The sequence below is a fragment of the Panulirus ornatus genome, chromosome 62, assembly GCF_036320965.1.
Source record: "Panulirus ornatus isolate Po-2019 chromosome 62, ASM3632096v1, whole genome shotgun sequence".
Taxonomy (NCBI): Eukaryota; Metazoa; Arthropoda; class Malacostraca; order Decapoda; family Palinuridae; genus Panulirus; species Panulirus ornatus.
The window spans coordinates 13,179,225-13,197,227 of record NC_092285.1 but is presented as its reverse complement, the minus strand read 5'-3'; the positions used below and the strand labels follow the sequence as shown (position 1 = coordinate 13,197,227).

The 18,003-nt window shown below is 39.0% G+C and overlaps 1 protein-coding gene across 1 annotated transcript; it reads right to left on the bottom strand.

Moving 5' to 3' along the window:
• Window positions 1–2,989: 2,989 nt before the first annotated feature.
• Window positions 2,990–17,615, bottom strand: SCCRO (defective in cullin neddylation 1 domain containing SCCRO). Its single transcript, XM_071656174.1, has 5 exons — window positions 17,478–17,615; window positions 17,142–17,355; window positions 12,749–12,917; window positions 6,365–6,578; window positions 2,990–3,930 (listed from the first exon to the last, which is right to left on the bottom strand). Exons 1-5 carry the CDS (start codon window positions 17,478–17,480, stop codon window positions 3,757–3,759), a joined length of 774 nt encoding a protein of 257 aa, XP_071512275.1. The 5' UTR covers window positions 17,481–17,615; the 3' UTR covers window positions 2,990–3,756.
• Window positions 17,616–18,003: the final 388 nt, after the last annotated feature.

The following is an 18,003-nucleotide window of genomic DNA, read 5'->3' as shown; positions in this document are numbered from 1 at the left end:
TAGAGTGAATTGGGTCGATGTGGTATACCGGGGTTGACGTGCTGTCAGTGGATTGAATCAGGGCATGTGAAGCGTCTGGGGTAAACCATGGAAAGCTGTGTGGGGCCTGGATGTGGAAAGGGAGCTGTGGTTTCGGGCATTATTGCATGACAGCTAGAGACTGAGTGTGAACGAATGAGGCCTTTGTTGTCTTTTCCTAGCGCTACCCCGCACACATGAGGGGGGAGGGGGATGGTATTCCATGTGTGGCGAGGTGGCGATGGGAATGAATAAAGGCAGACAGTGTGAATTGTGTGCATGGGTATATATGTATGTGTCTGTGTGTGTATATATATGTGTACATTGAGATGTATAGGTATGTATATTTGCGTGTGTGGACGTGTGTGTATATACATGTGTATGAGGGTGGGTTGGGCCATTTCTTTTGTCTGTTTCCTTGCACTACCTCGCAAACACGGGAGACAGCGACAAAGCAAAATAAATAAAAATAAATAAACAATATTTATTTATATACCATGGTATAAGAGGGATAAGAGTGAGTGCTCAAATTACAGAGGTATAAGTTTGTTGAGTATTCCTGGTAAATTATATGGGAGGGTATTGATTGAGAGGGTGAAGGCATGTACAGAGCATCAGATTGGGGAAGAGCAGTATGGTTTCAGAAGTGGTAGAGGATGTGTGGATCAGGTGTTTGCTTTGAAGAATGTATATGAGAAATACTTAGAAAAGCAAAGGGATTTGTATGTAGCATTTATGGATCTGGAGAAGGCATATGATAGAGTTGATAGAGATGCTCTGTGGAAGGTATTAAGAATATATGGTGTGGGAGGCAAGTTGTTAGAAGCAGTGAAAAGTTTTTATCGAGGATGTAAGGCATGTGTACGTGTAGGAAGAGAGGAAAGTGATTGGTTCTCAGTGAATGTAGGTTTGCGGCAGGGGTGTGTGATGTCTCCATGGTTGTTTAATTTGTTTATGGATGGGGTTGTTAGGGAGGTGAATGCAAGAGTTTTGGAAAGAGGGGCAAGTATGAAGTCTGTTGGGGATGAGAGAGCTTGGGAAGTGAGTCAGTTGTTGTTCACTGATGATACAGCGCTGGTGGCTGATTCATGTGAGAAACTGCAGAAGCTGGTGACTGAGTTTGGTAAAGTGTGTGAAAGAAGAAAGTTAAGAGTAAATGTGAATAAGATCAAGGTTATTAGGTACAGTAGGGTTGAGGGTCAAGTCAATTGGGAGGTGAGTTTGAATGGAGAAAAACTGGAGGAAGTGAAGTGTTTTAGATATCTGGGAGTGGATCTGGCAGCGGATGGAACCATGGAGGCGGAAGTGGATCATAGGGTGGGGGAGGGGGCGAAAATTCTGGGAGCCTTGAGGAATGTGTGGAAGTCGAGAACATTGTCTCGGAAAGCAAAAATGGGTATGTTTGAAGGAATAGTGGTTCCAACAATGTTGTATGGTTGCGAGGCGTGGGCTATGGATAGAGTTGTGCGCAGGAGGATGGATGTGCTGGAAATGAGATGTTTGAGGACAATGTGTGGTGTGAGGTGGTTTGATCGAGTAAGTAACGTAAGGGTAAGAGAGATGTGTGGAAATAAAAAGAGCGTGGTTGAGAGCAGAAGAGGGTGTTTTGAAATGGTTAGGGCACATGGAGAGAATGAGTGAGGAAAGATTGACCAAGAGGATATATGTGTCGGAGGTGGAGGGAACGAGGAGAAGAGGGAGACCAAATTGGAGGTGGAAAGATGGAGTGAAAAAGATTTTGTGTGATCGGGGCCTGAACATGCAGGAGGGTGAAAGGAGGGCAAGGAATAGAGTGAATTGGAGCGATGTGGTATACCGGGGTTGACGTGCTGTCAGTGGATTGAATCAGGGCATGTGAAGCGTCTGGGGTAAACCATGGAAAGCTGTGTAGGTATGTATATTTGCGTGTGTGGACGTATGTATATACATGTGTATGGGGCTGGGTTGGACCATTTCTTTTGTCTGTTTCCTTGCGCTACCTCACAAACGCGGGAGACAGCGACAAAAAAAAAAAAAAAAAAAAAAAAAAACCATGGTTCACCTTGACCTCTTTATTGTCCAGGTTCAGCCCACTGGCATCACACCCCTAGTATGCCACAGTTCAATCTATCCCAAGCACGATTCTCACTTTCCTGTTCAATATTAGTTTTAAGGCCTGTGTTGAATATCAAGACACTTAAAAAAAAAAAAAAAAAGGAAAAACCCTATTATCTAACAACTGTATACCCATCCACAGAAGTAATTTTCTAATATCAATAGAGCAAAAGTCACTTAATAAATATGATCCAAGATCATATTTCATTATTTCATACTAGCAAAGGAGATTTTTCATACTTGTTTTAAGTTTTCTGGATAGTGAAATAGTGCCAGGAACAGATGAAGAACAGGTACATTCACTCTCTAGCTTTAATGCAAAATGCACCAAAACTAGAGTGCCCCATCTACAGCCAAGCCCAACAAACCATTCCATGGTTTCCTGTGAAAACTTTGTCACACAGCACCCGTTTGCTCTATCCCAGGCATGCCCCTCACTCTCCTACATGTTCAGGCCATGAAAATACAATGCATCTTTCATTCCATCCTTCCACCTCCTTCTCAGAATGCACACTAAACAATTACTTAAATATGTTTGGCACAAATCTGCTCATCCCTTGAAAAACAAAAAATTATTTAAAGACTGGTAATAAACACCAATTTTTTCAGTGGATGCAGGTCTGCACACATAATATTTGATTTACCATATTTTTTCATTATTCTAGTCCCAGTTTTATGCACCAGAAATTTTTCTCATGTAGGATAGGTTGAAATTCCACTCTTACCCTCCTAAACATAAATAAACAGTCCTAAAAGCAGAATAATTGTCATAAAAATGTCCTTACCTATGAGGGACCTAATCAGCTGTATGAAATGCCCTTCTGTATCAAAAGATATTTAACTTGAAAATAAGCAGGAAAAAAGTAAAAAATTGAAAGTTGACATCCAATTAAAATTCATACACACCATCTTTATTTTCTGCAGTAATTCATGATATATTATTAACAAGCTCCTTGCGACAAACACAGGAAACGGAATATCTACACATTTTCAAAGATCTTGTCACGAGAATTTAAGGTCCTTAGAGGCAATAAGTAGTTGGCATCCTTTGTTACCTGGAGATAAAAATAGGCTTATTTTCTTCTTACAGATTCACAAATGTACAATGGTTTTTCTTTCACAGTAAAGACAAGCAAACTGACTGTACCCTGTGTCACTTTCTATTATTTTCTTTGAAGGATTTCCACATGTATGAACTTGAAAGTTTTCAGCTCTGCAATCAGTAGGACCAGCAACTACTGTTTGCAAAAGGCATTATAAACTCTCAAATTTAATCAATTAGTTTCTTTTCATTTATATATAATAACAGATAATGACAATTTATCTATTTACACAATATTTTCTCTTGCCTTTTATCAGTTTTTGTTTTTTCAAGTCTCATGTAAGCACTTCCAATGATCACTGTGCTTAATGTAGTAATAGGAAACCATTTACAACTGTGTTTATCATGTGTCAATGATTAAAGCAAATGAATAACACTGCATCTTTTGGAGCCTGCAATCTAATTTATAGATGATGACAACACGGATACTTGAATCGCCTTATAATATTCACTTCGTAGATGAAATTCCACACAGGTTTTGAAAAAAAATTAAAATTAGTTCTTGAGCTGTTATGAGTTCTTGCAGCACATCTACCCAACCCCTAGACTTGAGCTGGCTGCCCTCTAATGATTGGTCTTGCATACTCCACAAAATCATCAATTAATACAGGCCACGCTCCCTCCTCATCATAGTTTGACATGTCTTCGTTAATCATCAAGGCAAAGTCCAGGAGGAGGTTCCATGTATCCTTTGGTATGGAGCGTTTATGGTGTTCCTGGAAAAAGACTTTAGGTAAGTACTGGATCAGTTTTCTTGTAATGGCAGGAATGTTTTGCAGTTTGCAAACTGAAGTCACATAAAAAGGTTTGAAATGTAAGAAACTCCTTTTGTGCTAGAAACTTATGTACAAATAAAGTCTACATCCAAACCTGGTTTGTTTTGAAGACAGCCAGGAAAAACTCCACAAATCAGAAAGTCATACTACCAACAATGTATGGTTGTCATATATGACTTGATCACTAAAAGCATACAGTCAGGAACTAAGTTGAACAAGATGCACAAATCCCATCACATGTGGATCTAGATACTTACCAGTGTCACCCAATCCTGGTTATCAGTCCAGTATGTCTATCCAAACAAACCAAACACAGGGAGATATGGATAACAATACCCATCCCTCACTTTAGGTGGGATCACTTTATGCAATTTCTCTATTCTGTGAATTCTATCAGTCACTCTTTTTATGTGGTCAAAATCTGGTACTAAGTAAGTGTGCACAGTTGAAAGTGCGCAAAACTTCAGTTTTCCCTATATAGTTTATTGGTTCACCATATGCTATTCCTCTTTATGCAAGCTTTTCCAGGAACATAACCCCCAATAAAGTGAAGGATGGGTGTATTTGTATTTCTGAATCTTACTCTTTTCTAATGCTGTCTAGTATGACTATCCAAAATCAGGGATGGGTGTATTTGTCCTTATGAATCTTATTTTTTTATTTTGTCCAGTGTGACTACCCATGACAAACTAACATCAGGGGTGGGTTGGTAACTATGTCTCACATAATATTAAGTTTTTGGAGCAGAGTAAGTCTCATATAAATCACAACAAATTTTCTGTACTCAACCACAAACAGCAGAGATCTGCATGTATATGTACAACCACACTAGAAGCCAAAGTTCACAAAGAAAGGTTTTATAGTTTCGGTATTTATATGCAAGGGCCAGCATGTGAAACATAAACAGACATTCAACTCAACAACAATTTAACAAGCAGAATCAACAAAAGCAATACTGGATAAATAAGATCCTTATGATAATCGAACCATGTTCAAGTTAAGGGGGGAAGTCAATTGGAGATTCACTAACCTGCTTATTCAACACAGAAGACCTTACCTGCCTATAAACTTTTAATGTACCATATCTATTCCAGAAGTTGCAATTCAAGTGGATTATAAAAAAATAGCGAAATCTTGATAAGGTAATGGCATCCCAGTTTCCAGTCCCAAGAAATAACCTACACTCTGCAGACAGTAAGATGTGATGATACAATTTCTGTATAACAAGTGATGAAAGTGAGTATACCTGGATACTTTTTTTACACATTAACCTTTCCTGCCTTACCAATGTAGCATAAGGAACCGCTTCAAAGAAAAATCCTAACTTTGCTCTAACTACTCCTACCTTCAGAAAGTGATAATACTGGTTGGGAGGCCTTCCTGCTCCTATTCCTCCTACTTGCCTCTTATGACATGTAGGAGATATGTGTGTAGTATCTTTCTCTCCTATCCCTAGGCAGGGATAATACATGGACATGTAAGGAACCCAGTTAATAAATGAGTGGTTGTTGCACATTATCTTTCTGGGCAATCAATTATTGGCCCATACGAAGGTGGTTATTTCAGGAGGTAGATAATGTGTTGAGGTAGTATGAGCTTGCTCTATGTGGGTCTAGCAACTTGAGTGGACAGGATCTGAACTCTCACGCTGAACCTCACTGAGAGTAGAAGAGTAATCATCTTGATATTGCCCTCAGCTTTGCCTCCACGTTTGCTTATTCAAGGGCACTACAGGAGGGTAGGCAGTTCAGAAACATATATATATATATATATATATATATATATATATATATATATATATATATATATATATATAAACTATTCGCCATTTCCCGCGTTAGCGAGGTAGCGTTAAGAACAGAGGACTGGGCCTTTTTTGGAATATCCTCACCTGGCCCCCTCTGTTCCTTCTTTTGGAAAAGAAAAAAAAAAAAAAAAATATATATATATCCCTGGGGATAGGGGAGAAATAATACTTCCCACGTATTCCCTGCGTATTGTAGAAGGCAACTAAAACGGGAGGGAGCATGGGGCTGGAAATCCTCTCCTCATTTTTTTTTTTCATTTTCCAAAAGAAGGAACAGAGAAAGGGGCCAGGTGAGGATATTCCCTCAGAGGCCCAGTCCTCTGTTCTTAACGCTACCTTGCTAATGCGGGAAATGGTGAATAGTTTGAAAGAAAATATATATATATGGACATACTGGTAAAAATTAATATTAAAATTGGATGGAAGTGCATGAGACTAGGGAACATAATAAAAAATAATAAAAAGGAATGTAAAGTAATGTTACTATGCTTGTTTGGAAAGACAGTTACTTTTAATGGTTTAGGGATGCAAAGTATGATCTATTACAAGACAAATCTTTCAACTTACCTGAAGGAATTGACACCATAAATTGAGTAAACGGAATCTTCCTTGAAGAACAATGTTCCAATAAGCTAGGGCCATGTCCAGGTCCAGACCCTTTTGTCCAGGATTCCTTGCATAATTAAATGTGAACTGGTAGAAATCCTTGAATTTTGCTGTATCTCTCAACTCATGTTCTAAAGTTGGAAGCTTAGCTTTAAGTTTCTCTATACTGTCACATCTGTGATATGAACAGATACTGTTAATTAGCATGGAAAAAATTTTAAGCAGCTCTAAGTATGGTTTGCATATAAGCATAAGATGCTTGCAATGACAGGAACCTAGGTTTCATCCACATCAGAGCTGTAAAGACATTCTGGATACCAAAATGACTGGAGAGTCAGAATGGGGAAAGGTTTGATCAGTGTCATACATAGGAGAATAAAATAATTTATGATACAGAGCAACAGCAAAATGGATAAAACTTAAATGTAAAAAGACCTGAAAAGTTGAGGTATAATAAAATAAGTGTAGATATGAAGAAGTGATAAAATGCAAGACTGAGACACTTTCCAGGTGAGGAATATTTATTTCTATTAATAATTGGATTTACAATTGATCTCATGGAATTCTTTACTCTTGTCAGTGTACTGAATGAGTGTTCTACCTACATGATTGTGTGACTGGCAGTTAAGAGATCCTGCATGCTAAGTACTGAATCATGTAACAATGAGGATGGGAGGATGATGGTTTTGTTCTTCAGTTAAAAAAGATTGTGTGATTTGAAAAAAAAAGAGCTACGGCCCAATACCCAGTTCTCTGATGCACAACTTCCTTATTTATCAGACTATTGCACTGCAGAAGTCACAGATGAATCAACTTCCTGTTCTTATTCTATCAGCAGTGGTGTCACTCAGTTCTGTCCTATCATCTACTTTCATTTTTTCTTTCTGTATTTAATATCTTTATACAACACCTAACCTTGTTCATTACACTGATGATTCCACTCCACATCAACACACTTCCCCTTCCCCATTACTCTAATATTCATTCTTCTCATACTGAACATGTCTCACACTTCCCTTCCCATTACTCTAATATTCATTCTTCTCCTACTGAACATGTCTATGTTAATTTGGACCCGTGCAATATCTCAGACTGGGGAAACATTAGCCTAGTTAAATTGAAGTGCTAAAGTGCATTGTCTTTTTCTTTATGTCACTTGTTTCCCCTCTGTTCAACTTCAAAATATCACAAATCATCCCTGTGGTAACATACCATTATGGTCATACTTACTCCAATCTATGCTGGAAATTCTACATTATCAACATTACAAAATCTTCTCAAGAGCTGGGGGAGTTGTGCAAGTGCCAGAATTTATTCTTGTAAGTAGTAATGTTTACAGTGGTCCTTTTCATTCTACTGTGGAGTATTGCTCTCATATTTAGAGTGATTCCTCGCCCAACTCTTTATTACCCAGAGTGGAATTAAAAGCTTTCTGCCTCATTCATTCAACAAGCATCTCATCTTTCTAACCATCCCTTTCATATTATTGCCACCTCCTCATTTAACAGGTTTTATTTTGGCAAGTGTTTTCTTAAGCTGTCTTTTTTTTATGTTCGCTGAGATTGCACAGGCAACTGAATGTCCTTATCTCATTAATGCTGTGGCCTTTTTTGCCTGTTTTCCTGGCACTACCTCGTTGGAGTGGTGGGTAGCAATGCTATTTCCTGAGTGGTGGGGTAGTGACAGGAATGGATGAATATGTACATGTGTATATATGTTTATGTCTGTGTATGTATATGTATGTATCGGCAATTATGTATATTTATAATTATATATATATTTCTTTATTTGCTTTGTCGCTGTCTCCCATGTTAGCGAGGTAGCACAAGGAAACAGACGAAAGAATGGCCCAAACCACACACACGCACATAGACATACCTATACATCTCAATGTAAACATATATATACACACACAGACATATACATATATACACATGTACATAATTCATACTTGCTTTGAAGAATGTATGTGAGAAATACTTAGAAAAGCAAAGGGATTTGTATGTAGCATTTATGGATCTGGAGAAGGCATATGATAGAGTTGATAGAGATGCTCTGTGGAAGGTATTAAGAATATATGGTGTGGGAGGCAAGTTGTTAGAAGCAGTGAAAAGTTTTTATCGAAGATGTAAGGCATGTGTACATGTAGGAAGAGAGGAAAGTGAATGGTTCTCAGTGAATGTAGGTTTGTGGCAGGGGTGTGTGATGTCTCCATGGTTGTTGAATTTGTTTATGGATGGGGTTGTTAGAGAGGTGAATGCAAGAGTTTTGGAAAGAGGGGCAAGAATGAAGTCTGTTGTGGGTGAGAGAGCTTGGGAAGTGAGTCAGTTGTTGTTCACTGATGATACAATGCTGGTGGCTGATTCATGTGAGAAACTGCAGAAGCTGGTGACTGAGTTTGGTAAAGTGTGTGAAAGAAGAAACTTAAGAGTGAATGTGAATAAGAGCAAGGTTATTAGGTACAGTAGGATTGAGGGTCAAGTCAATTGGGAGGTAAGTTTGAATGTAGAAAAACTGGAGGAAGTAAAGTGTTTTAGATATCTGGGAGTGGATCTGGCAGCGGATGGAACCATGGAAGCAGAAGTGAATCATAGGGTGGGGGAGGGGGCAAAAATCCTGGGAGCCTTGAAGAATGTGTGGAAGTCGAGAACATTATCTCGGAAAGCAAAAATGGGTATGTTTGAAGGAATAGTGGTTCCAACAATGTTGTATGGTTGCGAGGCGTGGGCTATGGATAGAGTTGTGCGCAGGAGGGTGGATGTGCTGGAAATGAGATGTTTGAGGACAATATGTGGTGTAAGGTGGTTTGATCGAGTAAGTGATGTGAGGGTAAGAGAGATGTGTGGAAATAAGAAGAGCGTGGTTGAGAGAGCAGAAGAGGGTGTTTTGAAATGGTTTGGGCACATGGAGAGAATGAGTGAGGAAAGATTGACCAAGAAGATATATGTGTCGGAGGTGGAGGGAACGAGGAGAAGTGGGAGACCAAATTGGAGGTGGAAAGATGGAGTGAAAAATATTTTGAGTGATCGGGGCCTGAACATGCAGGAGGGTGAAAGGCGGGCAAGGAATAGAGTGAATTGGATCGATGTGGTATACCGGGGTTGACCTGCTGTCAATGGATTGAATCAGGGCATGTGAAACGTCTGGGGTAAACCATGCAAAGTTCTGTGGGGCCTGGATGTGGAAAGGGAGCTGCGGTTTCTGGCATTATTGCATGACAGCTGGAGACTGAGTGTGAACGAATGGGGCCTTTGGTGTTTTTCCTAGCGCTACCTCGCACACATGAGGGGAGAGGGGGTTGTGATTCCATGTGTGGCGAGGTGGCGATGGGAACAAATAAAGGCAGACAGTATGAATTATGTACATGTGTATATATGTATATGCCTGTGTGTGTATATATATGTGTACATCGAGATGTATAGGTATGCATATTGTGCGTGTGTGGACATGTATGTATATACATGTGTATGTGGGCGGGTTGGGCCATTCTTTCGTCTGTTTCCTTGCGCTAACTTGCTAACGCGGGAGACAGCGACAAAGCAAAATAAAATTTTTTTTTTTTTTTTTTTTTTTATACTTTGTCGCTGTCTCCCGCGTTTGCGAGGTAGCGCGAGGAAACAGACGAAAGAAATGGCCCAACCCCCCATACACACGTACATACACACGTCCACACACGCAAATATACATACCTACACAGCTTTCCATGGTTTACCCCAGACGCTTCACATGCCCTGATTCAATCCACTGACAGCACGTCAACACCGGTATACCACATCGATCCAATTCACTCTATTCCTTGCCCTCCTTTCACCCTCCTGCATGTTCAGGCCCCAATCACACAAAATCTTTTTCACTCCATCTTTCCACCTCCAATTTGGTCTCCCACTTCTCCTCGTTCCCTCCACCTCCGACACATATATCCTCTTGGTCAATTTTTCCTCACTCATTCTCTCCATGTGCCCAAACCATTTCAAAACACCATCTTCTGCTCTCTCAACCACGCTCTTTTTATTTCCACACATCTCTCTTACCCTTACGTTACTTACTCGATCAAACCACCTCACACCACACATTGTCCTCAAACATCTCATTTCCAGCACATCCACCCTCCTGCGCACAACTCTATCCATAGCCCACGCCTCGCAACCATACAAAATTGTTGGAAACACTATTCCTTCAAACATACCCATTTTTGCTTTCCGAGATAATGTTCTCAACTTCCACACATTCTTCAAGGCTCCCAGGATTTTCGCCCCCTCCCCCACCCTATGATCCACTTCCGCTTCCATGGTTCCATCCGCTGCCAGATCCACTCCCAGATATCTAAAACACTTTACTTCCTCCAGTTTTTCTCCATTCAAACTTACCTCCCAATTGACTTGACCCTCAACCCTACTGTACCTAATAACCTTGCTCTTATCCACATTTACTCTCAACTTTCTTCTTTCACACACTTTACCAAACTCAGTCACCAGCTTCTGCAGTTTCTCACATGAATCAGCCACCAGCGCTGTATCATCAGCGAACAACAACTGACTCACTTCCCAAGCTCTCTCATCCACAACAGACTTCATACTTGCCCCTCTTTCCGAAACTCTTGCATTCACCTCCCTAACAACCCCATCCATAAACAAATTAAACAACCATGGAGACATCACACACCCCTGCCGCAAACCTACATTCACTGAGAACCAATCACTTTCCTCTCTTCCTACACGTACACATGCCTTACATCGTCAATAACAACTTTTCACTGCTTCTAACAACTTGCCTCCCACACCATATATTCTTAATACCTTCAACAGAGCATCTCTATCAACTCTATCATATGCCTTCTCCAGATCCATAAATGCTACATACACATCCATTTGCTTTTCTAAGTATTTCTCACATACATTCTTCAAAGCAAACACCTGATCCACACATCCTCTACCACTTCTGAAACCACACTGCTCTTCCCCAATCTGATGCTCTGTACATGCCTTCACCCTCTCAATCAATACCCTCCCATATAATTTACCAGGAATACTCAACAAACTTATACCTCTGAAATTTGAGCACTCACTCTTATCCCCTTTGCCTTTGTACAATGGCACTATGCACGCATTCCGCCAATCCTCAGGCACCTCACCATGAGTCATACATACATTAAATAACCTTACCAACCAGTCAATAATACAGTCACCCCCTTTTTTAAGAAATTCCACTGCAATACCATCCAAACCTGCTGCCTTGCCGGCTTTCATCTTCCGCAAAGCTTTTACTACCTCTTCTCTGTTTACCAAATCATTTTCCCTAACCCTCTCACTTTGCACACCACCTCGACCAAAACACCCTATATCTGCCACTCTATCATCAAACACATTCAACAAACCTTCAAAATACTCACTCCATCTCTTTCTCTCATCACCACTACTTGTTATCACCTCCCCATTTGCGCCCTTCACTGAAGTTCCCATTTGCTCCCCTGTCTTACACACTTTATTTACCTCCTTCCAGAACATCTTTATATATATATATATATATATATATATATATATATATATATATATATATATATATATATATATTTTTTTTTTAAACCATTCGCCATTTCCCGCATTAGCAAGCTAGCGCCAAGAACAGAGGACCGGGCCTCTGAGGGAACATCCTCACCTGGCCCCCTTCTCTGTTCCTTCCTTTGGAAAAAAAAAAAATAAGAGGGGAGGATTTCCAGCCCCCCGCTCCCTCCCCCTTTAGTCGCCTTCTACGACACGCAGGGAATACGTGGGAAGTATTCTTTCTCCCCTATCCCCAGGGATAATATATATATATATATATATATATATATATATATATATATATATATATATATATATAATTTTCCCTGGGGATAGGGGACAAAGAATACTTCCCATGTATTCCCTGCGTGTCGTAAAAGGCGACTAAAAGGGGAGGGAGCGGGGGGCTGGAAATCCTCCGCTCTCTTTTTTTTTTTTTTTTTTTTTTAATTTTCCAAAAGAAGGAACAGAGAATTGGGCCAGGTGAGGGTATTCCCTCAAAGGCCCAGTCCTCTGTTCTTAACGCTACCTCGCTAATGCAGGAAATGGCGAACAGTTTGAAAGAAAAGAAAGATATATATATAATGTGTGTGTGTGTGTGTGTATGTGTGTATGTGAGTGGATGGGCCATTCTTCATCTGTTTCCTGGCACTACCTCACTGACACTGGAAACAGCGATTAAGTATAATAAATAAATAAATAAATAAATATACAAATATATATTGTATGTAATATATTATATTTGGTAACTCTTATCATTTCTGTGCCTGCATGATATCACATTAAGAAATTATGTGCTACTGACCCGAGTTCAGTAAATCCATTCATAAATTCATCTCGTGTAAATTCACACTGTGTGGCAGCTCGTAACTTCCACGCCAAGATGAGCACGAGGCGGGAGTCTGGGGACAGGTCAAGGTCATCCAACAATCGCATGACCCCATCCACAAGAATTTTATTTGGTTCGTTCGCATCTGTGAACATAATGGAAAAATTCAGTCTTGGGTAAATGTTGCAAAAGCATTTAATTGGGAAATTCTGAGTTTCTGATGGTAAATTATTTTGTATACTTAGTGGTATGAGTATGACTGACACACTACAGCCACATAATAGTAGAGACAAGTATAAAGAATAACAGGGAATCTTTAATCTACATTAAGAAAAATGTTACACAAATGACTTAGGAATGATGTAACTCATGATACGTCATGCCACATATTAAACACAAGCATTTCATTTTCAACATTTTCATCTTGTTCGTTTCTATTTTTCTCAAGGTTAATGACTCACATCCATTAAAAACTGCTGACATTAATATACCTTCATACATTCCCATCTTCCTCCTTAACAGAAAGAACCTCTCCTCTTTATGCTCCTTAACACATTAGATGTGCAAATGTCTTTTACTGTGTGCCCACCATAATGCAAAACAAAAAATGAATTTTTTTTTTTTTTGCTTTGTCGCTGTCTCCCGCGTTTGCGAGGTAGCGCAAGGAAACAGACGAAAGAAATGGCCCAACCCACCCCCATACACATGTATATACATACACGTCCACACACGCAAATATACATACCTACACAGCTTTCCATGGTTTACCCCAGACGCTTCACATGCCCTGATTCAATCCACTGACAGAACGTCAACCCCGGTATACCACATCGATCCAATTCACTCTATTCCTTGCCCTCCTTTCACCCTCCTGCATGTTCAGGCCCCGATCACACAAAATCTTTTTCACTCCATCTTTCCACCTCCAATTTGGTCTCCCACTTCTCGTTCCCTCCACCTCCGACACATACATCCTCTTGGTCAATCTTTCCTCACTCATTCTCTCCATGTGCCCAAACCATTTCAAAACACCCTCTTCTGCTCTCTCAACCACGCTCTTTTTATTTCCACACATCTCTCTTACCCTTACGTTACTTACTCGATCAAACCACCTCACACCATACATTGTCCTCAAACATCTCATTTCCAGAACATCCACCCTCCTGCGCACAACTCTATCCATAGCCCACGCCTTGCAACCATACAACATTGTTGGAACCACTATTCCTTCAAACATACCCATTTTTGCTTTCCGAGATAATGTTCTCGACTTCCACACATTCTTCAAGGCTCCCAGGATTTTCGCCCCCTCCCCCACCCTATGATCCACTTCCGCTTCCATGGTTCCATCCGCAGCCAGATCCACTCCCAGATATCTAAAACACTTTACTTCCTCCAGTTTTTCTCCATTCAAACTTACCTCCCAATTGACTTGACCCTCAACCCTACTGTACCTAATAACCTTGCTCTTATCCACATTTACTCTTAACTTTCTTCTTTCACACACTTTACCAAACTCAGTCACCAGCTTCTGCAGTTTCTCACATGAATCAGCCACAAGCGCTGTATCATCAGCGAACAACAACTGACTCACTTCCCAAGCTCTCTCATCCCCAACAGACTTCATTCTTGCCCCTCTTTCCAAAACTCTTGCATTCACCTCCCTAACAAACCCATCCATAAACAAATTAAACAACCATGGAGACATCACACACCCCTGCCGCAAACCTACATTCACTGAGAACCAATCACTTTCCTCTCTTCCTACACGTACACATGCCTTACATCCTCGATAAAAACTTTTCACTGCTTCTAACAACTTGCCTCCCACACCATATATTCTTAATACCTTCCACAGAGCATCTCTATCAACTCTATCATATGCCTTCTCCAGATCCATAAATGCTACATACAAATCCCTTTGCTTTTCTAAGTATTTCTCACATACATTCTTCAAAGCAAACACCTGATCCACACATCCTCTACCACTTCTGAAACCATACTGCTCTTCCCCAATCTGATGCTCTGTACATGCCTTCACCCTCTCAATCAATACCCTCCCATATAATTTACCAGGAATACTCAACAAACTTATACCTCTGTAATTTGAGCACTCACTCTTGTCCCCTTTGCCTTTGTACAATGGCACTATGCACGCATTCCGCCAATCCTCAGGCACCTCACCTCTTTATTTTGATTTATAAGTGAAGAAAAACAAAAACCAATATTTTTTTTAGAAATCAAATGCACTCATTATATGAAAAAGACAATATTTACTAAAATAGCCAACCAGAGGTACCACAAAAAAAAAATGAATTGCTTTTTTTTATAACTAAGCATACATAAAGTATCAAGGAAATTTCCCTGTTTAGCTTTTCATCATCATCAGTTTTAAATATTGAGTGATTTTGTTCTGCAGTGCTAGTGGAGAGTTAAATGAATAAAATAACAGTTGTAAAAGATGATATGGAACATCATATTTATTAAACATAAAATATGGCAATGGCACTATACGTAAGGTTAATTAAAATAAAAGTAATATTTTGGTTAAAAAAATAAAGAACCTATGAAATCTACAGGTAACCTTCCCAGCAGTCAATATTTATCTAAATTTTCAATATCATAGTTGAAATATATGGGTCACACCCATGATCAAGCACCTCCAAAATTATGGCAGATGTCATCGAACAGGTGACACAATGGGCAGCAATTTTCATTCCCAGCAGCAGGTAATTACACGATTGTATATTTTTGCTATCACTTCTACTACTTGGTGAAGGTTCTGTGTTTTCTTATTACTTAACGAGTGATTTATAAATCTTTCCATTGATTAACCCCATATTTTCCATGACCCATTAATTCCTAGACTGGCCAATCCTAAGTACTGCATTCAGTGCACAAATGAATTCTATGGCTTCCCAATTTACAAGATCACAAAATCATATTTTCTTCAATATATGAACTACAGAAGAATATTAAAAGCCATTATTTTTTCTTCCGTATGAATTAAGAATTAACCATTCTTAGTTTGGGAAAAACATTTACCATATTGGCAATCAAAAGAATGTAAAAAAAAATCATGAGATTTTGTTCATATACACAAAAAAATGCAGTGAAAAGAAGAAAAAATAAAATTACATTATGGCAGAAGTGAATGGGTTATGGCCATCACAATGTTATTTTCACCAAAATTTTCATTGAGTTTTTTCCTTCACGCATGAAGATTATTCTTTACAAATGTACAGCTTTCCTTCTAATAAACCACTTTAGTTCAGGTCAATATACATGCAAGTACATGAAATGCTTGTAGAATCAACCGAACTTTTGAACACCTTACCTATCTCTCTCTGGATACAGAGATTTACCTTAATTCTATGTTACTAAATTTATTGTATTAGATTTGTGGTTTCACTCTGCAAAAGACCTTTGACTGCTAAGTTAATTTCTGGTGAATTACTTCATTTTAACAAAGAAATGGTTGGTATAGGGTGTAAACATTGCTGAAACACACCAAAATAAAGAATACTTGAAATCCTGCCATATTCAGCAAACAATTACTCTGTTTGGGATTCCTGAAACAAAATATAACTTTTTTGTTTGTTTCCATGTGTTTCTTCACTGAATTTCAGGGTCTTCAAGCATACATAATCGAGGTGGCAAGAGCACTGAAAATTGTTTGGATTCTTAGACTATATCACAGAAAAATAGGGTAAAACTTGGCTGTTAGGGGAAGTCAGGTGAGTTCTTGTTGGTTCTGCTGATTTCTACATATGTTTAAGCAAATTTTCATTTAGTACCGTCACACTTTTCCTCAGCAGCATAGACTTCCCCAAAACTGAGTTCTCTTAACAACATACATGAGAACAAAATGATCAGAGTCAATAAATTCTCCCTTGAAAACATTTTCATTTTGTGCATGAAATGAATTGTCCTACTGACTTATTCTTCAAAATAAATAACAAGGTGGCTCACCTTAAAATCAATAATTACTGGCAACTGATTACTACATAAATATCAAAACCTAGTATCTAAGGTTGCTTGAGATATCCAGCACTCAATTCAAAACCCATTTTCCCTAAGCTATTAATCCCTCCAATTATGTTTTCTTTCCAGGTACTTTCATGCATCACTACTGTCATGTCCACAGAGACCAATAAATCTATACATGTCACCATGATAACTCACGTCCAGATTAACTCTGCAAACATTGGTTGACTTCAGCTTGTGGTAAGTCACAACGATACTGTCATTCCTGTCATGCCCTTCATAAATGTCACGTGAATTGACCGAGTCACTGTTTCCATCAAGCATTAACAAGAGTTGTACATAGCAACCGCTAGAGTGTTAAGTTATGTGAAGTTTGGTATACCTTTGTATCTGTTATATAGATGTTCTAGCTTTTTCTTGTCGACTGACGGCCGTTGTTCTCTGTAGTATAAATCAGGATTTTGGAAGAAGTTGTCAGAGGCAAGTTCGAGTTTCCAGTCATTCTGAGCAAGGCAATATATTGCTGTTTTCTCGCCCGCTTGGGTGAAAGAAATAAATTGCTTGACTTTTTCTTTCTGGGCTGATTTTAGCTTGTGCTGAAACGAGACGTAAAAGGACATTAAACTGGCATCATATGACGGAGCTACTAGCATCGAAGTATCATCATGGAGGGAGGGAAAAAATTTATATACATTTCTCACAATATACCTGGACTCACCATTGCTACAGCTGATCAGATTGGAAACTAAACAAAGATAGTGCGCATGCGCCGCCGCCACGAGCCTGACATCTACACAAAAAACGAAACTTATTATAAATTCTTATTCATATGATTGTATATTAGTGTATTTCCGAGTTAATGTCTAGTCCTCTCCCCTCTTATATCAGTCTCTTAATGTAAGAGATTGTCGTTGGCTCTGAACAAGTGGGCAAAATGTGAACAATTGCACTATTGTAAAATTATTTTTAGCTATCCATCTGTCTATAGATAGATGGGTGAAAATATTATATTCCGTAAAAGTTAAGTTGTTTGTGCCATTCTCAATTATTGATCAAACCCATAGATGATTCATGTATTATATGACTAACAAAAACTTACTGAAAAGAGGTAGACTGTAATTCAGAAATACACAAATACGCATGAATGTCTGATGAAATTATGTCAATATCTTGTATAACATATATGCGATAGATAAACTGGTCTAACAGTTGAATTCATGGGTAAATAATAGTATACAATTGTT